Genomic DNA, 27,239 nt, shown 5'->3' with positions numbered 1-27,239 from the left:
AAAAATAAGCTTTCAGGGGCGCCTGGGTGGCTCAGTCGGTTAAGCGTCCGACTTCGGCTCAGGTCATGATCTCAAGGTCCGTGAGTTCGAGCCCCGCGTCGGGCTCTGGGCTGATGGCTCAGAGCCTGGAGCCTGTTTCAGATTCTGTGTCTCCCTCTCTCTCTCTGACCCTCCCCCATTCATGCTCTGTCTCTCTCGGTCTCAAAAATAAATAAACATTAAAAAAAAAAATTAAAAAAAAAAAAAAAAGCTTTCATCCCAGGGGCTCAACCTTCCTGTATTTTGCGATGAAAATATGTTTCAATTATTTTCTGGTCTATTGTAAGAAACATATTTGTACCCACGGAAAAGACCGGGGCAAGGCAGGAGATCAGAGTGAGTTCTCCTTGGTCAGGTAGGCATGCAGTAGGTGACCGGTAGCTATAAAGAGATGCTCAGTGGCTGTGGGTTGGGGTGGGGGACAGAAACAAAGCACTGCCTAGTCTCCTGATCCCTTGTTCTTAAAAAGGAAAGCCTCAGTGAAGGAGAAAATTCTCTACTCTAGGGAAGGGGAAGAGACATGATCTGGGGGCTGTACTCCTGTGCCAACTCCTAAACACAGGTATCTCCTATTTCATACGACCTTCCATCTGGGCACGACGGTAACCTCTTGACTGACTGATACGTTCCCAAATCTTTCCCACGTGTAATATCATTCTATAAATTCTAAAGCTGAACTCTTTCCATCCTAGTTCTGGGCTCTAAAATCCTCAGTTGTTTTGGAACAGTAAGGTATTCAGACTCTTTAGTCTGGCATTCATGTATCTGTACAAGCTGGCCTTAAGATAACTTTCAAATCCTGTCTTATGCCATTTTCCTACCTATACTTTAGATTCCAGCTCAACTGGAGTGGCTGTTTTTATTTTTTAGGATTTTATTTTTAAATAATTTCTACACACAACCATGGGGTTTGAACTCATAACTCTGAGACCAAGAGTCGCACACTCTACCGAATGAGCCAGCCAGGTGCCCCTGGATTGGCTGTTATTTCTTAAACATATCATCCTTTACTCTAATTCCCAACCTTTGTTTAGTTTATGAGTACTAAAATAATGCAAAAATAACATTTATAGTCAAAGGGGTAAAAATCTTAGGATCATCAGTATACAGTCAAAAATGTGGTTGATAAATTCCGCATCTAATCTTGATGTTTAAGAAAATTTTAGTAATCTGGGAATGAAGCCTACTTCTTTAAAAAGATGAAAGAGGGGCGCCTGGGTGGCTCAGTCGGTTGGGCGTCCGACTTCAGCTCAGGTCATGATCTCACTGTCCATGAGTTCGAGCCCCATGTCGGGCTCTGTGCTGACAGCTCAGAGCCTGGAGCCTGCTTCCGATTCTGTGTCTCCCTCTCTCTGGCCCTCCCCCACTCACACTCTGTCTCACTCTCTCTCTCAAAAATAAATAAACATTTAAAAAAAAAAAAAAAAGATGAAAGAATATTTATTTCAACCAAAAGCTAGTATCACATAAAATATTAAAATATAAGGATGTTCTTATCAACTGAGTTGCTTAAAACTGATCTTAAGGGTAAAAAAAAAAAAAGAGCAATACATATAAATTAATAATACAATTGCTTGCAATTGATTTAAAACTCAAAATTCTAAAAGAGTTAATTAAGAGACCATTAAAAGAATAAAAACTGGGGACGCCTGGGTGGCTCGGTAGGTTAAACTTCTGACTCTTGATTTCAGCTCAAGTCATGATCTCCAGTTCGTGAGATGGAGCAGCACAGGGCCCATTTGGGATTCTCTCTCTTCCTCTCTCTGCCCTTCCCCGACTCAGACTCTCTCTCTCAGAATAAATAAACTTTAAAAAAAAAAAAAGAATTAAGATTGTTCAACCGACTAGTTATCAAGTAAATTCATAAAAAGTAATACCTCCCCTATATGGCAGAAATGAATAGCAAGGAAACAGATATGGAAAGAAAAACTTTGTTCGTTATAAAGGACCCAAAATTTTAAATATCCAGGAAAATAAGTATTCAGCAATGTACCACATTTATAGAAGAAAACAACAAAATGATATTGAAAGACTTAAAAAAAAGAAAAAGATTGTGGTGAGTGAAAAGAGACACTGATGGGGAAGAAGAGTCAATACTAAAAGACAACTGTACCAATTTAATTTATAAGTATGATAGTTTCATACGTAGTTGCAGGGTTTTCTTTGAACTCAAAAACTGATCGAAAAATTCATCCAAAAAAATGCACAGTTTAAACAAATCCTAAAAAACCATAATGATGGGAAGGAACTATATAGTATAAAATAATGCATATTATATATATGCCACAATAACAATTATTTTTCTTAAGGTTTTAAGACTGTTTTTAAGTAATCTCTACGCCCAACTCACAACTGCCAGATCAAGAGTCTGTGGGGCTCAAACTCACAACCGCCAGATCAGGAGTCACATGCTGTACTGACTGAGCCAGCCAGGCACCCCACATACCACAATAATTTTAACAGTGCCTAGTAATAGGCCAATATAGTTAGCAACAGACTCTCAAGATATGAGGACTGTATGTTAATAAAAGGACCATTCTCCATTAATTGGTGCTGGGGCAACTGGTTAGCTACTCCAAAAAAAATGTTTCTCTATCTCACATCATATTCTAAAATAATTCTGAGGGGTTACAAAGTTTTATGTTATTAAAACACGCAGGTAGATATTTATATGATTTTGGGAGTGGGGGAAGGCATTAATATCCATAAAGGGTGAAGAAACAATCCACAGAGTAAACACATCATTCCATAAAAAAAACTTTTGAAATATGGCATTCCACAAGTTAAAATAAATGGCAAACGGGAAAATACCTGCACCACAGCCAAGAGGAGGATCACGACACTTAATATATACAGAGCCTTTATAAGTTAGTATTAGAAAGAAAACAACCAGTACAATATAAAAACAAGCAAAAGTCGAGGTGACTAGGTGGCTGAGTTGGTTAAGCGTCTGATTTTGGCTCAGGTTATGATCTCACAGTTCATGAGTTCGAGCCCTGTGTCAGGCTCTGTGCTGACAGCTTGGAGCCTGGAATCTGCTTCGGATTTTGTGTCTCCCTCTCTCTCTGCCCCTTCCTCCCTCCCTCCCTCTCTCAAAAATAAATAAACGTTAAAAAAGATTTTTAAAAACAACGAGATATAATTCTCCACCTATTAAGTATCTATGATTAAAAAAACACTAAGTATTGGCAAAAGTGTGGGAAAACAGATGTATTTCATATCTAATATGTACAATGTAAACTGATACTTTTTTCCTGAAGATATATGATGGTAATTCATATCAGAAGCCTTAGCATAGTAATACTTTTTGTTCTTATGATTAGACTTTATCTTACACAATCACAAATGTGTGCAAAAATTTATCTAAGGATGTTCACTACAATATTTCTAACAAAATGAGAAATGCTTAAAGTCCAAAAATACAGAAATGGTTACACAAATTATGATATACCAACAAAGAGAACACCATGCAGCATTATTAACAGTCATACAGGAGAATTACTACTGATTAAATGGGAAAAGGTTTACAATATACTTAATGGAGAAAGTGCAGTGAAGAACCAATTACAAAAACAGTCATAGGTGACTGCATGTGTGTGCAGATGTATGCATGTGTTTGGGAAGAAGAAAGACTAGAAGATAACAAATCCAAAATAATAATGTGGGTTACATCCTGGCAGAAAGAATATGGGTCACCTAAAATTTCTTCTTTGTACTCTTGAAATGTTTCAAACTTGTCTCTGTAAACTTGTGCTACTTGCATAAGAATATGCCATTAAAATTTATGTGAGGAGGTATAAATTAATACTTACCTTAATAGCAATGTTAATAGAAACTTCCTGAATATCAGCAAGTGGTGGGTAAAGTCTCCCTTGAGCTAGCTCTTTATCTGTCAATTGATTTGCCAGTGCCTGAAGAGAAAGACAGCATTTTACTTTTGTTTAAATAACATAGAATAAGGATCTAATAAAATGGGAAAGGGGTTTGGGGAGCAGTAAATCATACAGGTATCATAATTCTCTTTACTTTTATCAGGAATATGCTTAAAGCACTGCAGAAATTAAAACTGTTCACCACTAAACAATAAATAACCAGATTTAAAGGCTTATTGACAAATTCTTCTTAACACATACAAAGTTTGGCATAATTACAACAGCTACTATGAAAACAGACATTAAAATTTGTATTAACACGAGTTCTTCAAAACTCATATTGCAGTCTGGCGCTCCAAAAGGCCAGCACACTCCAAATAAACCAGTATTCATTAAAAAAATGAAGCTGCCATAGTATATCACCTTCAGATGTATATACTACATATATATGTATATTTACTACACATACACACACACACACATATACATACTATACATATACTATACAGGTACAGTACATGTCATAAGTATGAAAGGATTCGTAACTTGCAATCAAACATCTAAAACATCATGATAAAAATGAATTTTATGCAAAAGTAGAGGGGCAAGTCACAAAATCAACAGATGAAGAACTTCCTTTCCATTCATAAGGCAGATTTGACCCATTCTCTGTCTCTCTGATTTTAATTAGGATCCATTCATCTTTATAACTCATCCTTTATAAAATAGCCAAACAATATTTAGTATGTGTGCTGCCGAAGTGAGCACTGCCAAACACTATTTAAAGCATTTACCTTTGCAGCTTCTAGGAAAACATGGTCACTAATATGCCGGGTATTACAGAGAATAACAGCTAAAGCCACACCTAGAAAACATTATAAATAGTTTATTTAGTAAGGTCACTTTTCAAATTATGAAAGGAGCCAAATAAATTCCCACACTTAAAGCAAATTAATGGTAACCCACCTCCCCCAGACGGACCCCCAAAACAAAGCAGCCAAGAGAAAACAGAAATCTGAGTTAAAAATCAAGTGATCTTTGTTAACTGTTACAATTCTTATTTACCAGAACAATTTTAGAAATAGCAAATGGCTTTTCTCAATTTAACAGTTAGCAAAATTACAACGCATACAATTCATCAACACTTGTTACAAGAAACATCAATCCCTAGCCCACCTCTAAACACCTTTCCACTTCTTAGACGTTACTATGGACTTCTATAGAGGCAATTACTTTCCATTCTTTTAGTTGATTATTTTAATGTTTCTCTCTCTCACTCTTCAACAGCTTGCTTGAATTTCTCCTGACTGACTTCTGAGTTTTAGAGATCACTGATTCCTTCCTGCAGGAAATAAGTGTGTTGGCTTTCCTTCACATCTCCAGCCTCCTCCCTTCTTCCCACATGGTTAGGGCACAACTTTGGCTGAACCAATATTGTTTATGTTATTAGGACTTCATAAGTGTTACTTGCAGCTGAGCCATTATTAACACCCTGTCATGATTATTTCTCCTCTCCTGCATAACCTTTTGTTTTCCCTGAAGTTACTGTCCGGCTGTTCTCCTTGTTTTAGATTTTCTGTACTTAAAATCACTTCATCCTGAAACACTCATTCAACTGCCTAAATCATGAAGTGTTTCAGCTCCCGGACATAGTCTCTTCTTTCATCCTCTAGAAGAAACCTGTGCTGAAGCTCCCATCTGGTATGGCTGCTATGCATCCCAGACACAGAGTTGGCATCCTGGAAAAACCCCGATTTTCATGGGGACTCCCTTTGCTTCTGAGTTCACTTCCTAAATCCCACTTCTTCCTAGTTGTTTGTTACTTCCCTTTTTGGTAGGATACGTTCTCCTGTAGTTTTCTGAAGATGCTCCCTCTCCTCCCCCCTCCTTTTTTCCACTACTTTCTACTTATGTGATAGTTTCTTTGGGTTTACAATTCTAGTTTGGAAATAATTTCCTATCAGAATTGTAAGCATTATTCCAACACCTTCTAGCTGCCAGCTAGATTGAGCTGATTGAGAAATCAGTGCCAATTTGATTCTCGATCCTTTTCAGTGATTATCTTTTAGCTGCATCTCTGGAAGTATTAGGATCTTTTTTCATACCGAATGTTCTGTAATTTCCCAGCGATGTGCCTTGAGGTTCATGACTTTCACACACCACGTTTGGCACTCAGTGGGAGGGCCTTCCTATCTAGAAACTTGGATCTTTCAGTTTGGGGAACTGTTCATGAAGTTTTTCATAATTTTCTTCCCTCCATTTATCTGTTGTCTTTCTAAAATTTCTATTTTCTGATATTGTACTTCTGGGACTAGTCTGCTAATTATCTTCTTTTATTTTCCACCCCTTGTTCTTTGCTCTATTTCTAAGTGACTTCCTCAGCTTTTTCTTTCTTTATTTTTTTTTAATGTTTATTTATTTTTGAGAGCAAGTGGGAGAGAGGCAGAGAGAGACAGAGACCCAGAATCCTGAGCTGGTTCTGTCCTATCAGCACAGAGCCCAAAATGGGGCTTGAACTCATGAACTGTAAGATCATGACCTGAGTCGAAATCAAGAGTCAAACGCTTAACCAACTGAGCCACCCAGGAGCCCCCTTAGCTTTTTCTTATAATCCTTCTGCTATCAAACTTTTCATTTTCAAGCACTCATTTTTGTTTTCTAATTAAAAAAAATAAAATTCTGTCTTGTTTCTGGAACATAATATTTTTGTCTCCATTGATAGTTTTTTAACTTTCCTTCTCCCCACCTAATCCCTGCTTCTTTCTAAAAGGCTTTTTTTTCCTTATTTATTTTGGTCTCTTTTATGAAATACATTGTTCATATAAGAGATTTTCCTCAGCTGATTAGTAATCTTTGAGTGTTTCTCATGTGAGCGTTAGGCACTAGAATGATGGTAGCTCTGAGGCGAGGATGGGGTTTGCCCACTCCGAGAATCACTGCGGTGGCTTGGCTTTTAATCACCCTACTTTCTGGCACCTCTGTCTTCAACTGTGTCTGGCGTCTTCTAGTCTAGAAAGTCTCAGTTTTACACTATTCAAAAGGTATCCCAACAGTCTTCACCAGGGTGGGGAAGCACAGTTATCTAATTACCCAAGGATGAGAAGAAAATCAGGTGGTTAATAGCTTCCTTATTTAATCCAGCCTCTAGATAATATATATATTTTAGAAAGTAGAGCATTTGTTCTATCTACAGTTAATGTTACTTAAATATCTGGGGCAAGATCTATAGCCTTCTTATATTTTTCTTTTCGATTCCACATTCCTTTTTTTCCTCTTTATTCTTGACTTTCAGATTTTTAAAAAAAATTTTTAAAAATATTTTATTTATTTTTGAGAGGGAGAGTGCAAGCGGGGGAGGAACAGAGAGAGAGGGAGACTCAGAATCCGAAGCAGGCTCCAGGCTCTGAGCTGTCAGCACAGAGCCCCACGCGGAGCTCAAACTCATGAACTGCGAGATCATGACCTGAGCCAAAGTTGGACGCTTAACCGACTAAGCCACCCAGGCTCCCCTCAGATTTTTAAAAATCATTTCATTTCCTCCTCAAACGTTCTCTCACCATAGCTGGGAAGTTTTTCTAGTCTTCTAGTGAGTATCCTAAAATTTGTAACACGCACCTGTATGAAAATTCTACGTCAATTTCTAATTTACCCTCCTGACACAAGGCAAATCCCTCATAACAGTTTAACTCTACTTAACCGACAAGCTATGTATTATTGTTGCTCCTTTCAAGTAAATCTTTTTCCTCTGGCTGCATTCAGTCTTCACTTTGTTGTTGTCTGCTAAAGCCTCACAATGATGTTCCTGGATGTGGCCTTCTTTTTATTTATCCCACATGCGTTTCACTGAGCATCCTGAATATGTGTATTGACATCATTCATCAGGTTCTAAGAAATTCTCAGCCATGAAGCCTACCAATATTGCCTCTGATTCATTCTCATGCCCATCTTCTAGGGCTTCAATAAACTACATCAATTAAAGATATGCATCTGTTTTTCTATATTTTCCTCTTTGTTTGGTCTCTGGATCATTTCTTCTGGCCTATCTTACCATTTAATCCTCTTTGCTCTAATCTGCTATAAGCCTCATTCACTGAGTTCTTAAAATTTATTTTTCAATGCTAGAATTTAGTGTTACTTGGCTGAATTTTTCAAATTTGGTTTTATCTCCATAAACTAATACTAAGCATATTTGTTTCAGAGCGCCTGTTTGATATCTAGAATTCCAGAGTTTTCCTGTTGTTTCTGCTCCTTTTGCCTTGTGCTGTCTTATCTCTTTACATGAATTTTTAACTAGGAATGTATTTTAAAATTTGTGAAAGGAACTTGAAGACTAGGGTGGTGTTATCTTGTTCCACAGAAGATTTCTGTTTGCTTCTGCCAGGCACGTGTGGATGCCGGTAGGCCAGAATAAAGGCCTGAGGTTTTCTAGATCATCCATGTGATAGTGCAAATATACCCCTATTCCAAGGTACAGCTTTAGGGTTTCGGCCCACTAGTGGTTCACTAGAATCCCTTCCTTGGCAGGTGCCGGATGCGAACACTGGTCTTCCCTTTGTGGAAAGTACTGCTTTACTGCTCAGCCACTTCTTGCTGATCAGAGAGTGCTTCTGGCGTAAGACTCCTTCACATGCTGGTTTTCTGAGCTCTAGTTCTCTCCCTAATCTTTTTTTTTTTTTTTTAATTTTTTTTTTAACGTTTATTTATTTTTGGGACAGACAGAGACAGAGCATGAACGGGGGAGGCGCAGAGAGGGAGGGAGACACAGAATCGGAAGCAGGCTCCAGGCTCTGAGCCATCAGCCCAGAGCCCGACGCAGGGCTCGAACTCACGGACCGCGAGATCGTGACCTGAGCTGAAGTCGGACACTTAACCGACTGAGCCACCCAGGCGCCCCTCTCTCCCTAATCTTGACCCAGAATTCCCCTGAGATCAAGAGTTGCATGTTCTACTGACTGAGCTAGCCAGGTGCCCCACAAAAAAAAAAAAAAACAAAAAAACAAAAAAAAAACAACAACAAAAAAAACCACTTTTGAATGAATGAATGCCACAGAAATCCCCCACATTACAGTCAACATTTTGTTAGCCTTTTGACTATTTTCAGGTTTTATTTTTGTTGTTATTTCATCCAGTTATAATTACTGGACTAGGTAATTCAAATATTATTGGAGCCTTACATGTTTACTTGCTTTATAAACAGACTTTTGTCTTCTTGTTTTTTTTTTTTTAAAAACATTTTATTCATTTTATTTCTCATCCGTCCTCACCATTTCAAGTTTTTTTTTTAATGTTTGTTTATTATTTAGAGACAGAGATAGAGCATGAGCATGGGAAGGGCAGAGAGAGAGGGAGACAGAGAATCCAAAGCAGGTTCCAGGCTCTGAGTGGTCTGCACAGAGCCCAACATGGGGCTCGAACTCACAAACCTTGAGATCATGACTTGAGCCAAAGTCAGACGCTTAACCGACTGAGCCACCCAGCCTCCCCTGTATTCTTGTTTTAAAGCCCGTTTTTACCACCACTACCAATTTATTTTTACATCTATATTTATAGTGCTAATAATGGTTATTAATAAAGTTAGGACTTTGTAGTGCTGTATAAAATAATCAATTGCCAAATTCCTTACTAGTTAAATAAGATACAGAAAATGACTTTGTTAAAATGAACAGAAAGGTATTCTCTTCTTATGCTTTTATGCCACAGAAATATTGTCGGATAGAACAGATTGATTTTGAATATTATCAAGTTCGAGAAAGAGATCACTGGTGATGGGAGAGTTTCTACTACAGATACTAGGTCTCCAGAGATAAGCAGGGTAGACCTCTAGACATAAAACTGCCACATGGAAGGAAAAGGAGGAAAAGCGCTGGGATATTCACAGGCTAAAAGTCTTTGACAACAGTTGTAACATGCTTGCTTGATGCCAGCCCATGTACACTAAAAATCTACCTGTCATGAAATCTTAGAGCCTGCTCTCAGCTCTTCAGGGAGAGGCCCACAAGGAGAAAGACACACGTACAAGGGAAATTCAGATCAAATCCCTATTTTACTAAACATAGTCTCTCATTAAAATGAATGAACTAAGGATCACCAGAAATTTATAGAAAATGAACAGCACAAAAGAAGAAATATTTAAAAGAATCTTAGCCCTTAGGAGACATTTGAAAGGATACTGCAACCTTTAAAAAAAATAAAAGCGGATATTAAAAAAAAGAGTGATTTTAGGACAAGAAAAAGGTATTGGGAATAAAAAAGGTATTTGAACCTACTAAACTGATGACATGTGATATTAAACACTGTTAATTTCATGTGGTTATGATACTAGTACTATGGTGATATTTAAATTAAAAAATTACTTTTTCAGAGATATATACTGAAGTAGTTATGAACAAAATTATATAACATCTCTGATTTGCTTTAAAATAACCCAGTGAGGAAGGCACGGGTGGGAATATATGGTTACCTGTTGATAACTGCTGAAGTGTGGGAGACTGGAGCATGGAACTTTGTTCTTCCCTCTGCTTTTGTGTATGTTTGAAAATTCTTATAATAAAAAAGATTTTGGGGTTTTTTGGTTATTTTTATTTTGTTATATATTTGGTTGTATATAATATTTATTTTATATTGTTATTGTGTTATTTTATCTTAAGCAGACTCCACACCCCATGTGGGGCTTGGACTCACAACCCTGAGGTCAAGAGGTGCATGCTCTACTGATTGAGCCAGCCAGGTGCCCCACAAAAAAAGACTTGAAACATACACTAAAAGTGCTAAAAACAGATGAATGAATGAATGCCACAGAAATCTCCCACATTACGGAATAAAAAAGGCAGAGGTGAATATGTGAAATAAAATTTACAACTCAAGAACAATAGAGGGATTTGACCGCGGTCTAACATAAGTTCTGTAAGAGGAAAACGGCAACAATGGAAGGGAAAAATGAGAAAGAAACAAAAAGTTACAAAAAATCCTTTGGAAAAGATATAGGGAACTGGCCCACACACATACATGCATAATAAATGGAAATTAAGCCTAAACCTGGATGCATCCTAGTAAGCTTAAATATTTTTAGGAAGAAAAAGCTAGTATGCATGAAGAAATGAGAATCTTAATGACATCAAATTTCTCAACAGCAACACTGGCCACTAAAAGGAGAAATATTTTCAAAGATCTGACAGAATGGACTTTCAGTCTACAAATCTCTACCCAACCAAACTATCAAGTGAGAAGACAAAATAAAGACATTTTAAGATATGTAAAAACTCGGGAACATTTCATCCATGCTCAATAAAAACACTTACTCAAAAATGCATTCCAAAAAGTGAGACCAGGACAGAAATAGGACACATGCGTGTGAGAGAGGACAATAACATGGGGCCCAAGAAGTAGTCAACTGTGGAGCAGGATCTAGGAGAAACGAAGAAAGCTAACAGGAAATTAAAGAAAGATTCACTATATTTGACACCTGAAAGACTTTTGAGTTTCAAACATTTTGTAATATAGAATTATGTATTCAAATCATACTTGTTTAGACATAAATGATCCATAATCATGTAATTTTAGAATCAATCCATAGACAAAGCACAGAAAACAACAGAACATAATGTAAACGTCCAAAAACCCTCTCTACAGTGTAGAAATACTAACTGACCAAAATTGAGAGATGGAATAAGAACAGATAAGAAAGCTAAGTACCAGATTTTTCAACTGTGGCAAACTAATAAAAATGGTCTTGGGGTGGCTGGGTGGCTCAGTCAGTTAAAGTTAAATGTCCGACTTTGACTCAGGTCATGATCTAGTGATTCTTGAGTTCAAGCCCCACGTCAGGCTCTGTGCTGACAGCTCAGAGCCTGGAGCCTGCTTCAGATTCTCTGTCTCCTTCTCTCTCTGCCCCTCTCCCACCCACACTCCTGTCTCTCTCTAAGATAAACATTAAAAAATTTAAAAAAAAACAGTCTTAAGTTGTTATCAAAAGGTCTTTAAATATGTTCTATAAAAATAAAGGTAACTACTCTAAAAACTAAAAATAGTAATACAAATTCAGAGGTATAGAGAAGCAGCAAGGTATTAGGAGGTATGTGGACACTATTACATTTTACAGTTGGGAAGTTCATACATACTGTCTATAGCTGGAATCAAGATAAGGGAAGAGAAGTGTATCAGTGATGATGGTAACCATCAGAAAAACTCAAAGCAAACCACTGACAGCGGTTATAGCTGAGAAGTATGATAACGAGGCACGAAGAGAACACATGGGCTCTTTCCATAATTTGGCTGTTGTTGATAATGCTGTAATAAACACCGGGGTGCACAAATCCCTTTGAATTAGTATTTTTGCATTCTTTGGGTAAATACTAGTAGTACAATTGCTGGACCGTAGGGTAGTTTTATTTTCTACTTTTTGAGGAACCTCCACAGTGCTTTCCAGAGTGGCTCTACCAGTTTGCATTCCTACCAATAGTGCAATGGGGTTCCCTTTTCTCCATATTCTCACCAACATCTATTGTTTCTTGTGTTGTTGATTTTAGCCATTCTGACAGGTGTGAGGTGATATCTCATTGTAGTTTTGACTTGTCTTTTCCTGATGATCAGTGATGTTGAGCATCTTTTCATGTATCTATTGGCCATCTTCTTTTGAAAAGTATCTATTCATGTACATTTTTAAATTGGGTTTTTTTTGGGGTGTTGGGTTTTATACATTCTTTACATATTTTGGATTCTAACCCTTTATCAGATATGTCATTTGCAAATATCTTCTCCTATTCCATAAGTTGCCTATTGACTGATGAATGGATAAAGATGATGTGATACACACACACACACACACACACACACACACACACACACACACACACACTGGAATATTACTCAGCCATAAAAAAGAAATGAAATCTTGCCATTTGCCAACAACATGGATGGAACTAGAATTATGCTAAGCAAAATAAGTCAGTTAGAGAAAGACAAACACCATATGATTTCACTCATCTGTGGAATTCAAGAAACAAAACAAATGAGCAAAGGGGAAAAAAGAGAGAGAGAGGCAAACCAAGAAACAGACTCTTAACCATAGAGAACAAACTGATGGTTACCAGAAGGGAGGTGAGTAGAGGGATGGGTTAAATAGGTGATGGGGATTAGGGAGGGCACATGTCATGATGGGTACCCAGTGTTGTATGGAAGTGTTCAATCACTATATTGCACACCTGAAACTAATATTACACTGCATGTTAAGTGCAAGTTAGATAAAAACTTTTAAAAAAAAGGAGGTACCAAAGGGAGACAAAGGGGCTTAAATAATTTTAAAACATTCTGTTCCTTCTGCATTTTAATATACCATGTAGTACATTATTTCTGTAATAAAAACAAATCTAATGAACAATATGAATACATTTATAGGGTAAATAAAGCAAGTTGGATTTGCTGAATTCCTTGAGTTTACCTGTACAAACATACCAAAATTCTGTAAACACTATTGTTCATTTTATTCTTAAATTCTAAGCAATTTGGAGAACTAGTTAATGTAATTAACTATTGATCTTTCACATAAATAACGGTGGCATTTACCTGGAAAAATATACACATTGTTTCCTTGGCCTGGTGTAAATACTTGCCCGTCATTGAGTTTCACTGGCTCAAATGGACTGCCACTGGCAAACAAACACCTTCCCTGTTAAGAAATGAAACAACTTCAATTTGTAACTTCATTTTGGACTAAAATATTGAGGTGAATCAAAACAACGAATCAAAACAAAGTTAAATCCTGTACTAAAACAGACCAATATATTCTTTGTGAACAGACATAATTTATTATATAACATAATACTTCCACTAAAATTCTTATTAGATGGGTGCCTGGGTGGCTCAGCTGGTTAAGCGTCTGACTCTTGATTTTGGTTCAGGTCATGATCTCATAGTTCACGGGATCGCGCCCCGCATAGGGGTCTGTGATGACAGTGCAGAGGCTGCTTGGGATTGTCTCTTTCCCTTTCTCTCTGCCCCTCCTCCTGCTTGCTCTCTCTCTTTCTCTCTCTCAAAATAAATAAATAAATAAATATTTTAAAAATTCTTATTAGAATGATGTGTTGTTTTTTTTTTAATGTTAGAGAGAGGCAGAGAGAGAAAGAGCACAAGTAGGGGAGAGGGCAGAGGGACAGAGGGAATCTGAAGCAGGCTCGACATTGGGGTTTGATCCCATGACTCTGGGATCATGACCTGAGACAAAATCAAGAGTCAGACACTCAACCGACTGAGCCACCCGGGTGCCCCTAGAATGAGGTTTTATGCATCACACACATTCAAATAAAGTTGAAAACTGCCCATTAATAAACTAAAAATCCTGACACTTCTTTTTCCTTTTAAAATGTAGATGGGCCAACAAATGCTATCCTGAATAATAAAGATTGCTGTAAACACCTGTGAATGAAGTGGAACACATCAAAAATTAAATTGTGACCACTGACTGTCCATCTGCTGTTTTTTGGCTCTGTTCCAGGTGCTTTCTATGAGTTAACTCAGTATAGCCTGTGTAAGAAACCCTCTGGGGTTATCATCTCCATCTCACTGATATATAAAAAAAAAAAAATCTCATAAAACTATGGCTTAGATGTCCAAGTGCTTTGTAAAAAGTCACGCATCACAACTGCAGCAGTTACATTTGAATCCAGACTTTTTTTTTTTATAACTCTAAAGCCCATGGTCTTTCCATTCTGCTATAATGCCCGAATTATGCAGTTCACGCAAAGGTGTATGGTATACCCACACTATTGCCCCAGAAAAATATGGCATGTTGCCTTGCTGAAGAAAAATAAATCTCCAAATTTGTTGTGTCACTTCTAGTACTATGCTCAACAATGGTATACAATGTTACTAGCATATTCAATATTTCTTTAAAAATTTTTTTTAAATGTTTGTTTATTTTTGAGGGGGTGGGGAGGAGAAGGGGCAGGGAGCGAAAGGGAGACACAGAATCTGAAGCAGGCTCTAGGCTCTGAGCTGTCAGCACTCTGACGCAGGGCTCAAACCCACAAACCATGAGATCATGACCTGAGCCAACATCAGACGCTCAACTGACTGGGCCACCCAGGCACCCTGAATATTCACTATTTCTAAGAGAGAATTGGATGACCATGAAATTGAAGAGCACCTTAAAGTAAATTTGTAAATCCTTTAAATATCATTTCCCTGTGCCAAATCTTACCTGCCCCACTCCTCCTTGGCAAAAAAACAAAACAAAACAACGATAATCTATCTTGGAATACTTGAGGTATGACTAAAGTAGATCATGTTTAATCAGCTACTTGGATTAAAGAAAAGGAGATTTATAGAAAACTAAACTATCTCCACACAGTAGGATGGACAAACTGACATGGCACCTGAACACTGGGCAGAATAAGAAGCGTTTAGACAATGCTATTGTCTTCTTTTCTCTGGATCTAAAATGTGTATTATACCATTATACCAATGGTGTAATGATTATTCTTTGAAGTGTAGTGGATCCTCAGATTTAACACTCAAGAATTTGACCCTTTGGATCATATGAGCAGATACTTGTCACTGGGAATATAACTCTGTGGCAGTGTTAAAGAATTCAAAAGAACTAAATCTTAAACAATTTGGATGAAAGCAAAAATTTGTTCCCAACAGCTGTCAGATGACTGAGAACAATGGCCCTCATAAAGGCAAACACTGACAGTGAAGATGCGTTTGAAGAGGGTAAAAAGAGTTGTTTTATGAAACGTGAGGGCAAGAAAGCAGAATTTATTTATGAATTGACTATTTCTGTAATACATCTTTGTACGTCTGTGTCACTAAATAATTAGAAAAATAATCAAATAGAAATTCTACAAAGAAAAATACAATAAAATTAAGAATCTAACAGCAGATTAGCATAGCTAAAAAAAGAATATGCCAACTGGAAGATAAAGTCAAAGAAAATCACCAGATTAAAACACAGTATGCAGACAGGATGGTGTATATATAAACTAATGTAGTAGATATAAGAGATATGGTGAAAAGGTCTGACAATCACACAACTGGAGTCCCACGAGAAGAGAGAGAGAGAGAAGGCAGCCAAATCAGAGATACTGCCAAAAGAGACCACAAGAGAGGGCAGCATCAAGATAAAGAGCTCATAGTCCCAGGGGGAATAAATACAAAGAAAAACACACCCATGCCCAATGTGGTAAAACCCAAGACAAAATGGCATATCAAAAGGAAAACAAATCAGAAAACAAGAGAATAATATCTTCAAAGTGCTAAAATAAAGTCCCTGTCAACTTTTACTTCTATGCACAGTGAAAATATCCTTCAAAATGAAGGCAAAATAAAGCAATTATCAAGAGAATTCATCAGACCCACACTCAAGGAAAGTTCTTCTGGTAGAAGGAAAACGATCCAAGATAAAAGCACACACATACAGGAAGGACAAAATGGCAACAGAAGATATCAAAATGTATCGAAATGAATATTTTGTGTTTAGAATAATGTCTTTTGGGGTTTAAAACATAGAGTTAAAACGCACAACAATGGGGCCCCTGAATGGCTCAGTTCGTTAAGCATCTGACTCTTAATATGGGCTCAGGTTGTGTACTCGCCATTTTGAGATTGAGCCCTGCAACAGGCTCTGCATTCAGTTGGGCTCTGCACCTGCTTGGGATTCTCTTACTCCCTCTTTCTCAAAATAAATAAACATACATTAAAAAAAATAATAAATAAAACACACAACAAGAGCCACAAGACATGAGGGTATTAAAATGGAAATATAAGGTAATTGCTTTCAAGAACTCAAACAAGCAATAATATCAGAATTTGACAATCCATGGGTGCATACTGGAATCTCTAGAGTAACCATGAAAAGAATTATACAAGAATGTATAACTAACAGGCTACTAGAGGGAAAATAATAGACAAGACCAATTCATGTAGTTGTCATCAGTACCTCTGTAAGTGTATATGCTTCTTCAGCTGTGCATTCAGCCTTTGCTGTAGGATTGCTCAATGCAAATATTACAGGCCTTTCGTTGATATCAGCCATGGCTTTGATTACATCAGGGGTGAAAAGCCGGCCAGCTCCTGCAACTCCTATGACATATGGGGGGGGGGGGGGAAGCAATTTCATTATAGTTAAAATAAAACAATTCTTATCAACATCATTTCTACAATAGGTTTAATACAACAAAAGCACAGGTAAACTCCCATCACAAAGACAGATTTTGTATAGCTGAGAAAATGCCATGGGAACAAAATCTTGAATCTGAAAACAACAATAAAATTCTAAAAGCTTTCACTGAAATACTCAGTTTGCCCCAAAAATAGTGAATTGCAGGAAATAAAAGAAGAGTATAAGAGTACCTCCAACTCTAATTAAGAAGATAAAACTTGCTACAACATGGAGGACCCCTGAGGACATTATGCTAAGTAAAATAAGCCAGTCACAAAAGGACAAACGCTGTAGGATTCCTTAGGTACTTACATGAGGTACCTAAAGTAGTCAAATTCATCAATACAAAAAGTAGAACGGTGATTGCCAGGGGCTGGGGGCAAGTATTTGTTTAATGGGTATGGAGTTTCAGTTTTGCAAGACGCAGAGTTCTGGAGCCTGGCTGCACAGCAACGTGAATGCACCTAACATATCCAACTATACATTTAAAAATGGTTATGATGGCAAATTTTACATTATGTGTATTTTACCGCAGTTACAAATGAATTTTAAAAAGATAAAAACTTGCATCTCAGATGTTAAACTTTCAAACTCCGGTATTCATTAGAAAATACCAGAAATTCAGAAGGGATGCCAAATCATCTTGACTAAAGCAATCTATTTTCTTGATGGAATTTAATGGCCTTTTTATTAAGCTCCTATACTGTATTAGGCCTCTGGGATATAAAAATGAGTATAAGGCGGCTTATAATTGAGAAAAAAAAAAAACTAAAGAGAAAATGAGAAAACCTGTAACAGGTGCCAACAAGTACGCAGTGTTACAGAGGAGGACCCGGCCCATGACAGGACGCTGGGGATGACCAAGCAGTGCCTCAGCTGAGTACTCTTCCAGTTCATCCAGTAAAGAGACTTCAATAGTCAAAATAATTAATTTTCAATTCTCTTTTATAAACTGATATGTAATAAAGAGAAATATTGATCTGGAGACCAAAGTTTTAGCACCTGCTCTGTCACTCCTGGATATATGAAATATTCACAAATCTTGGGCAGGTTGTTTAACATCTCCGTGCTTGTTTTTCCTACGTACAATAGGAATTTATACTCAGTGTTTCTCCATGTGGAGGTGTGTGAACATATTTTTAGGAGTCCTTGAGTTCTAAAATAATTAAACCTTTAAAATCTTTGTTTTCTTGACCCTCCAGAGATAGACTGAATGGACAGATTCTTAGGTTTCCATATAGGGTTTTGAGAGAAGTTGGATGATCTTCAAGATGTCCTCTTGCTCTAAAACAATTATGAGTTCTAATCAATGAAGAAGCTAATGGCCATAGAAACTTACTGTTTGTGACTGGTTTACTATTTAAAATTCTACAGGGCCTCTTCAAGAAAGTGATAAAATTATTTAAAAATTATAGATTCAAATCTTACAGCTGTATACGAAATGAAATTGCTCCTCTTTTAAAAACTTTTACATTTTCGGGGCACCTGGGTGGTTCAGTCAGTTAAGCATCCGACTCTTGATCTTGGCTCAGGCCATGATCTCACAGTTCATGAGTTTGAGCCCCAAGTCAGGCTCTGCACAGATGGCGTGGAGCCTGCTTGGGATACTGTCAATCTCTCTCTCTCTCTCTGCCCCAACCCCTCGTGTTTTCTCTCTCTGTCTCTCTCTCAAAATAAATAAATAAACTTAAAAAAAAAAAAGACTTTTACATTTTCTGCTATGAACTCAGCGCCATTCTGGCATAGTCGGATGTCAGCTATGCAATGCCTGACTTTCAAAACGTACCAAAGCTTTCTGCTTTGTTGCCAATGCAAAGCTTTGACTCTGCATAGGACTTTCTTGGTTCAGTCTGTCAGGTGACCTTGGTCTTTTTTCAGGTTTTGAGTGCAGCGGTCAGTCACACCAACTCTAAAAGCAAAGCATGATAAATCGCACAGCTTCGAGCACTTAAAAGTACAAGCAACATCTGTTAACTGAACTTTACACGCTATGACCAAAAGGCTACCACAGAAAAAAAAACATTATATGCTGAAAGCTAAATAAAATGGGTCATTTCATTTTTAGTGCTCTAGCGTGCTAGTTATGACCAGCAACATAGAGTTAAGTGATACAATGATTTGTCAACAACTCCACTTACCAATTATAGCTGAAGGCTTGAGTATGTTTACTGCATCTTCAAAAGTATCAGGTATATGCTCTGGGGCTGAGTGCGCAAAGGGCTCCTGATGACTCTCGATTTTAGCTTTTCGTCCCTGAATTTTTGGGAAAAATACAGTATTTTTTAGTAAATGCTTACCGAGAATTAATCGAAAAGACATCATTATGAGTCACATATTGTTTCTATAATACGAATGTCTTTTCATTCTCATTTACTTTCCTCTTCAACCTCTATCTTGCAATTCTATCTTTGCAGTGCCCACAAAACCCGCATATAAAACATAAATCCAATCTTGTCATAATCAGAAACTTTCTAGTCCCTCTCAAAAACTCATTTACTTTGTTAAGTGCTTCTAAATCCAATATGGCACAAAGGCTTATAATACCCTATCCGGGTTAGACGCATTTTGGAATTCAGAATTTTTCACATTTTAGAAACGTATTATGGTAATATAGCAAATATTACAAATCTTCCCACTGTGGACACCCCAAAGTGAACAACACTTATGAATAGTACTACCAATACCCTCTCTGGTTTTGCTACCAGGTAAGTTCAAGTCAGTCAGATCTGTTACCAATTTCAGAAAAAACTTTGGGGTTTCAGAGCTTTTAGAAATCTAGGCATCATGGACTAGTTGTACTAACAAGAGTTCTGAAGCAAGAGGAACAGGGAATTCTGGCTCAGGACGGCTGAATTAGGAACATGCTTTCCTCCACGAATCCCAGGCCAAAAACTAGAACAATGAAATCCTTAGTAGTATTACAAGGCCACCAGAGGTACCACTGACAAACCAGAACATTGAAGAATTTCTCAGTATTGAAAGCAGGCAAAAACACATAGAACGCAAAAACCCACCAGGCTGAGAAATCCATACCCTTATTCTGGCAAAAGAGAAGACCCTGCCGCAGAGGTGAAACTTTGCATCAGAATTCCAGAATAGCCCCAGAGAAGAACTAGCAAGGTTTGGGAAAAGCAACACACCGCCATCGGTTGGCTGGGAAGTTAATTAAAGGACTGACATCTAGCCTCAACAGATCCAGGTTTTCAGAACAGTGGCTTCCTGTGCTCACCCTCCACTATGGGGGTTCAACAGGAAACTCTCAAAGTCTCAATAAGGAGGGCAGTGTTTGGGTCACCAAGAGAGACTGGACACCTATGTGTTTTACACATAGGTCAAGCTATCCACACACCCTAAAAGAAAAATAGACTTTGAACTTGTGGATATAGAGGGATTCTCACTGGTGCTAACCAATACCATATTCATTCTTGAGCTGACTTGTTTATTAAAAAGAATCACAAAACATCAGTGAACACCAACACCACAAAAAGAAGCATCAAACTGGGTACCAGTAAAAATATGTATTCTGCCAACAGCTTTCTAAAAGCACAAGGTTTATAATCCTTGTATTTGATATGTAAGCAAATACGGTGGCTGTAGCTCACTTGGGAGGCAGCACAGTCCAATGGTTAAGAGCACAGGCCTCACAGGCTGCTCGGATGCGACTCTTACACACAACTTAAATTGATGACCTTGGAAAAGTCACCTGCCCTTTCAAACCGCAGTTTCCTCATCTGTAAAATTTCACAGAATTTTTGAGAAGATTAAATGACATAATACCTGTAGAGTCTTACCACAACGTCTGCTGCATTTTAAACTACTATTTAAAATTCTGTATAATTTAAGCACTCAAAACTTTTCATTCATACGCTTCATTTTATTTTTTGTATGAATAGTTGTGAGCACTAATTAAGAAGGAAAGATTTCAGAACTGAAACAAAGCACATGGAAATAAACTTGCTCCAAAGATGTGTATTTCAAGTAACTGAGGTATGTCATTATATATAACAAAAATACAATAGCATTGTGTACTGGACAGGTTCAACTATGAAACAGTTTACCTATATTATAATGTGTTACACAGTATAAGATACAAGGCATTTCTTAAGCTACTAAAAATGGCAATCAATGCTAGGAAGGCAGGCAGGTCCAAAGGATACTAAATTAATCTGGGATAGAAGCTTCTTATTATCCATGAACTGGCTTCAAGAAAACGTCCATGGACATCTGTTAGACTGCTATAAGGGATTATGATCTCCAAATGGTTAAAGAATCTCTGCTCAAATGTCAGATGTCCTGCTAACAATTTAATTAGAAACTTCTGAGTTCCCATATAAAGCCTAGTTTTAGAAAGGTCAAGTACAATCTTATTTGTATGGCTACTTGCTTTCTTAAGACTCAGAGAACAAAGCAAGAAAGAAAATGTCCATGCCAACATGGAGATTATGATTTAAATAAAAAGCAAGAGTCTTTATAAAAGACAAAAAGTAGACTGGAGGCACCTGGGTGGCTCAGTCAAACATCCAAATCTTGATTTCAGCTTAGGTCACGATCTCACAGTTCCTGGGATCAAGCCCCACGTTGGGCTCAATGCTGACAGCGTAGAGCCTGCTTGGATTCTCTCCCTCTCTCTCTCTCTGTTCTCCCCCCACTCACGAGCATGCACTCTCTTTCCCTCTCTCAAAATAAATAAACTTAAAAACAAAAAAACATGAGAGGATTTCTGTTGAGAATATACTGGAAGGTCTCCAACTGGTACCATCTGGACAGTTCAGTGCAATACAGTATTTTAAGAAGTGGTAATATTTTAAAAATCAAACAAAAACACCATTGTAACAACATTCTTTTGCTTCTCCAAGATTTAATTACCTTACCTTAAATAATAAACCAAACTTGTCAACCATCCAAATTTTCTTTTGTGCCTCTTCTTCTGAGAGGCCATTTTCTACCATGGCCATAACGATGAGATTTGCAATTCCAAGAGCAGCCTGTCCAACAAAATATAAATTTTAAAATTAATGATGAGGGTAAGGCACAATGCTTGAGTTACTTTATATATGAGGATTATGTGTTACGAGGAATATTTGGTTTATTCTTCTCTAACAAACGACACAAAAGTTGATTTGCTATATATTCTCTCTAATCATATTAAAAAAAAATTTTTTTTAATGTTTTCTATTTTTGAGACAGAGAGAGACAGAGCATGAACGGGGGAGGGTTACAGAGAGAGGGAGACACAGAATCTGAAACAGGCTCCAAGCTCTGAGCGGTCAGCACAGAGCCCGACGCGGGGCTCGAACCCACAGACCGTGAGATCATGACCTGAGCCGAAGTCAGACACTTAACCGACCGAGCCACCCAGGCGCCCCTCTAATCATATTTTAAATGATCTACTTTATAATACAGATCTTCAATTCACACAAGATCTCAACAAAATGAAAAGTTCATTATGCCCCATTTGCCAATTCTAAAGGATGATGTTGATTTTAAACTCTAAAAGCTTACAAAAACTTACCTCTCCTGCTCCAAGAAATAAGATTTTGTGTTCTGAGAACGACTTCCCAATAACTTTTTGTGCTGCGAGAAGACCTGCTAAAGCTACTGCAGCCGTCCCTGTGCGGAAAAGAAAGATTTCTTAGAATAAAAAAGGGGCATGTTAAAAACCTTTAAAGAAAGTAGGGGGACAAAAACCTAAGGTTTTCTTTTTGCTTTACCTTGAATATCATCATTGAAGGTGCAATACTTTTCTCGATATTTTCTCAAGAATCTGAATGCATTATGATTTCCAAAGTCTTCAAACTGAATAAGTGTGTTCTGTCCATATCTAAAAAGAACAAAACCCATAATGGCTGTGTTGAAAATACCACCATTAGATAGCTTTTCTAATAGTCTTTATCATCCCATTTAAAAATAATGTATCCCTTAAATGGGCACCTGGCAATTTTCAGAGAGCCTGTGAAAAAGTGGAGTCGAAATGTAGAAATCTACTACTCATTCAGAAAAATTTATGAGGTGGACCTATGGGATAGTCACTGGCATAAACTATATCCAAGTGTTACCAAGCACATACAAGCATGAAATAACTTCCTAAAAAGAAAGGGATTTTACCTCTGAGTCTCATAAAGTATCTATTTGACACATATATTCTCACTGTACTAGCAGGTAAACAGCAACACAGGAGAGTATATTAAGGAAGAGTTTATATTAAATAAGAAATTAAAAAATAATTTCTGGGGGTGCCTGGGTGGCTTGATCGGTTAAGCATCCGACTTCGGCTCAGGTCGTGATCTCACGGTCCGTGAGTTCGTGCCCCATGTCGGGCTCTGTGCTGACCGCTCAGAGCCTGGAGCCTGTTTCAGATTCTGTGTCTCCCTCTCTCTCTGCCCCTCCCCTGTTCATGCTCTGTCTCTCTCTGTCTCAAAAATAAATAAACGTTAAAAAAAAAAAAATTAAAAAAAAATAATTTCTGTACGAGTTCACTGGCATTCAAAAAAAAAGACATCAATCATCTTGGTGAGGTGGGGTAAGGGAAGGCTTGAAGAGGCGAGGAGACTTCATTTGGGCCCTGAAAGAACAAAAAGTAAAGAAGTAGGAAGAAAAACAAGGTGTGTTTTGGTGAACCTGAATTGTCAACAATCAGGCTATATATTTCAGGGTTTATAGGAAAGAATAAGGAGAAGTTGGTTAAGGTAGGCTGGGGCCAGATAAGGGAGAATCCTAAATGCACAATCAGAGAATGGGACTTTGTTGTGTATCCAAGGTAAAATCACTGAAGGCCGCAGGGAAGGGAAGACCCCTGTTAGGAAGGACAGACGTGCCAGTGACGTGTAACACACACTGGTGTGCAGAGAAGCAGGAAGCAGCCAGGAGGCTACTATGGTATAAGGACAAGAGAATCTGAAGGAAAAACCACGGGAAGTTAAAGGGACAATTTTAAGACATCAGAATGAGCAAAAAAGAACTTGATAAGGGCCACCTGGGAAGTCAGGGAAACGCCATTAAAATGCCAAAGCAATCTGGATGACTATGAAGGCACTATTTATTGTCCAAGGTAGGGAAGTGAGGAGACGGGGAGGAGGTGGCAATTTCCGGGCAGATGAAACGTTTAGTTTTAGATATGTCAACTTTGACTAGGGAAAGGCATTAATTTTTAGTATCTTCTATGTACTAGCAATTTAAAAGGTAGGGCAGGGCTAGTATCATAAAGAGTTTGAACTTTACCCCAAAACAACAGGAAACTACTGAGAGATTTCAAGCAAAAGAATGACATGATGAAGTGCACATTTTTAAAAGATTAGCAGAGGGAGCCTGGGTGGCTCAGTCAGTTAAGCGGCCGACTTCGGCTCAGGTTATGATCTCCACGCTGGTGGGTTCGGGTCCCACGTTGGGCCCTGAGCTGACAGCTCGGAGCCTGGAGCCTGCTTCAGATTCTGTGTCTCCCTCTCTCTCTGCCCCTCCCCTCCTTGTACTCTGTCTTTCTCTCTCTCAAAAATAAAAAAAATAAAAAAAATAAATTAAAAAAATAATAATAAAAGAGTAGCAGAGAGATAAGGTGGAGATGAAATGGAGAGGAGAGAAACTGAAAGAAGGTTTAGAAGCCTCCCAGAGAGAGATGAGGATGTGCAGAAAGGCTGTGGCAATGGAAAAGAGGAGACGTATCTCTGAGGCATTTACGTGGTAGTACCACCTGGGTCTGAGGACCGACAGACACTATAGAGGGTTGATGGAGAAGGAGGGAAGAGTCAAAGATAAGAGCAAAAGCAAAGTTTTGGCCAGAGGGTAAATGTTGCTGCCATTAATAGAAGCTGGCTAAAGAGAAGACAGGCAGCTTGCTAAGGGAAGGAGTGGTTTTGGACACAAATATGAAGTAGCAACAAAATGTCTAGATGGGATGTTAGAAATGCAGGCCTCAGAGAGAGGTGGGACTAGAGGTAAGTTCAGGAGTCACATGCCTGAAGGTCATGGCTCACCTGACTGAAAGAGAAAAGAACTATGAATGTATCCCCACTTAGTAGAAGAGAGCAGGAAGAACCAGTACAGATGACAAAAGACAGAAAGAGGTGGGAGAAAGACCAAGTTAGGAAAGCCTTTCAGTAATCGAGAGAAGAGAGAATTTCAAAGATGAAGGAGTAGAAAACCTGGTCAGATGCTGCAGAGGTGGAGAGACAGGAGGAGCAATGGTCAGCAAACTTATTATTCTTTTTTCAATGTTTATTTATTTGAGAGGGAAAGAGAGGGAGAGAGAGAGCGCAAGTAGGGGAGGGTCAGAGAGAGAGGCAGACAGAAGATCTGACAGCAGAGAGCCAGATGCTGGGCCCGAACTCATGAACCATGAGATCAGGACTTGAGCTGAAGTCAAGTGCTTAACGGACTGAGCCACCCAGGAGCCCCAATTATCAGCAAATTATTTAAAAAAATTTTTTAACATTTATTTATTTTTGAGAGACAGAGAGAATGAGCAGGGTTGGGGCAGAGAGAGAGGGAGACACAGAATCCGAAGCAGGCTCCAGGTTCTGAGTTGTCAGCACAGAGCCCAACCCAGGGCTCGAACTTGTCAACCACGAGATCATGACCTGAGCTGAAGTCTGATGCTCAACTGGCTGAGCCACCCGCGCCCCAGATCAGCAAGTTTAAAACACAAAAGCTGCACGAGAGTCCCAGGAACGGTGCAAGTGAGCCCGGAGGCCAAGGGGTGGGAGAACTGGACAGGACGGTCTGGCAGAAGCAGGGAATACAGACTTCCTACAGCAGGTCTGATAACTCAGGAAAGCAAGGCAGAGTATAAAGGGTGTCACCAGCATCAGAATCTAAGCAGGCAGAACAGAACCCAAATTCTCAAATATTTAATCTCCTTGTACCCATCTTCAAAAGAGATAAAGGAAAAGAAAACTGTGGTTCCTTTCTTTTATTAATTAAAGATTCTTCCATTTACTCAACCTTTTACAAAATACCTGTCAGTAATGGCTTTCATAAACTCATCAATCAGGTCATCATAGCGCTGTGATCGATCTCTTTTCTGATATAAGCCCATGTAAAATGGATCTTTTAAGAGTGCCTACAAAATAGACCAAATGTAAAAATAAAATCATTTTGTTACGTCACCAGTTTAAACATACTCTATAAAGCAAAAATTGCAAAATAAAAAAATTACTATTGTAATTTTTAAAAATTCATTACATTTTCTTCAAGAATCTCTTAATAGGCTTAATTTACTGTTATCTGTATAAATATCAAAAGCACAGTTCAAGACAGACTAGCTTTAATCACATTTTCCCATCTTATATTATCTTCAAAAGAAGAATATAATAAAACTTTTGTTTTTTAAATATGAGAGAAAGATCAAAGGGGAAAAATTGTTTTACTCACTGGATTATCAGTTCCTACATCAATACACACAGGCAGGCATCTATCAGGCCGTATTCCAGCACAAGCTGTATACAAACAGAGTTTTCCTACTGGGATCCCCATTCCATACACACCCAGATCTCCAAGACCCAGAATTCTTTCTCCATCAGTCACCACAACGGCCTTAATTACAAAAAATACATATAAATTAAAAGTTGCCAAAAATGGGGTACTAAAGCATTTGAAAAAAAGAGTCTCTTCGTATATTTTCACTCTTTTAAAAACAAAATTGTTTCTTGATTAACTTCCAACATAAACCAACCAAGCATACTTAAATCTGTAGGACTTTAGAATCTAGGTATAAAAATGAGAATGAACTAGGTCTGATTTTCCTCTGTCTTTGGTTTAGGAACAGAATGCTTCTGACTGGAGAGTCAACTTATATATCTTCACAAAGACTAAACCAGGGACAGGCAGGCAAACTTCGGACAGAGATTAACCAGAAGAGAAAATCAAGTTTAGAAATGAATATGCTACTCCCACATAATAACGTAGGCCAAACAAGAAAAACCTTAGCAACAGTGTGTGGGGGCTGAGGGGAGATCTAGAATACAAAATATACCTACCAAGTTTTAAGATGATACTGTGAGTAATTATCTAACCAAATTTTTTCTAGATTACTACAACTAATAATTATTCATTAAAGATTATTTTGGTGAGGAAGACATGTTATAAAGACAAGTAAGGTTACTGCCTATAATAAGCACTAAAGCCTACCAAAAGATCTTAATACGTCATCAGATTTTGTTTTATGAAAGACAGCCAGACTG

General features: G+C 38.0%; 1 protein-coding gene across 4 annotated transcripts in view; it reads right to left on the bottom strand.

Annotated features, from left to right (window-relative positions):
- ME2 (malic enzyme 2) overlaps nt 1–27,239 on the bottom strand; it is a 55,309-nt gene that overhangs the window by 3,174 nt on the left and 24,896 nt on the right. For all 4 annotated transcript variants that reach the window (XM_042962838.1, XM_042962834.1, XM_042962835.1 and 1 more), the window contains exons 6-15: nt 26,431–26,592; nt 26,016–26,119; nt 22,779–22,888; nt 22,580–22,677; nt 21,939–22,052; nt 19,206–19,320; nt 16,846–16,988; nt 13,473–13,575; nt 4,706–4,776; nt 3,852–3,950 (exon numbers count right to left, since the gene is read on the bottom strand). In XM_042962838.1, coding sequence (XP_042818772.1) covers nt 3,852–3,950; nt 4,706–4,776; nt 13,473–13,575; nt 16,846–16,988; nt 19,206–19,320; nt 21,939–22,052; nt 22,580–22,677; nt 22,779–22,888; nt 26,016–26,119; nt 26,431–26,592 — 1,119 coding nt within the window. The remainder of the gene's footprint in view (nt 1–3,851; nt 3,951–4,705; nt 4,777–13,472; nt 13,576–16,845; nt 16,989–19,205; nt 19,321–21,938; nt 22,053–22,579; nt 22,678–22,778; nt 22,889–26,015; nt 26,120–26,430; nt 26,593–27,239) is intronic.

Source organism: Panthera tigris, chromosome D3 (assembly GCF_018350195.1).
Source record: "Panthera tigris isolate Pti1 chromosome D3, P.tigris_Pti1_mat1.1, whole genome shotgun sequence".
Lineage (NCBI taxonomy): Eukaryota > Metazoa > Chordata > Mammalia > Carnivora > Felidae > Panthera > Panthera tigris.
The sequence above is the reverse complement of the archived record's forward strand: the minus strand, read 5'-3'. Positions and strand labels throughout refer to the sequence as shown.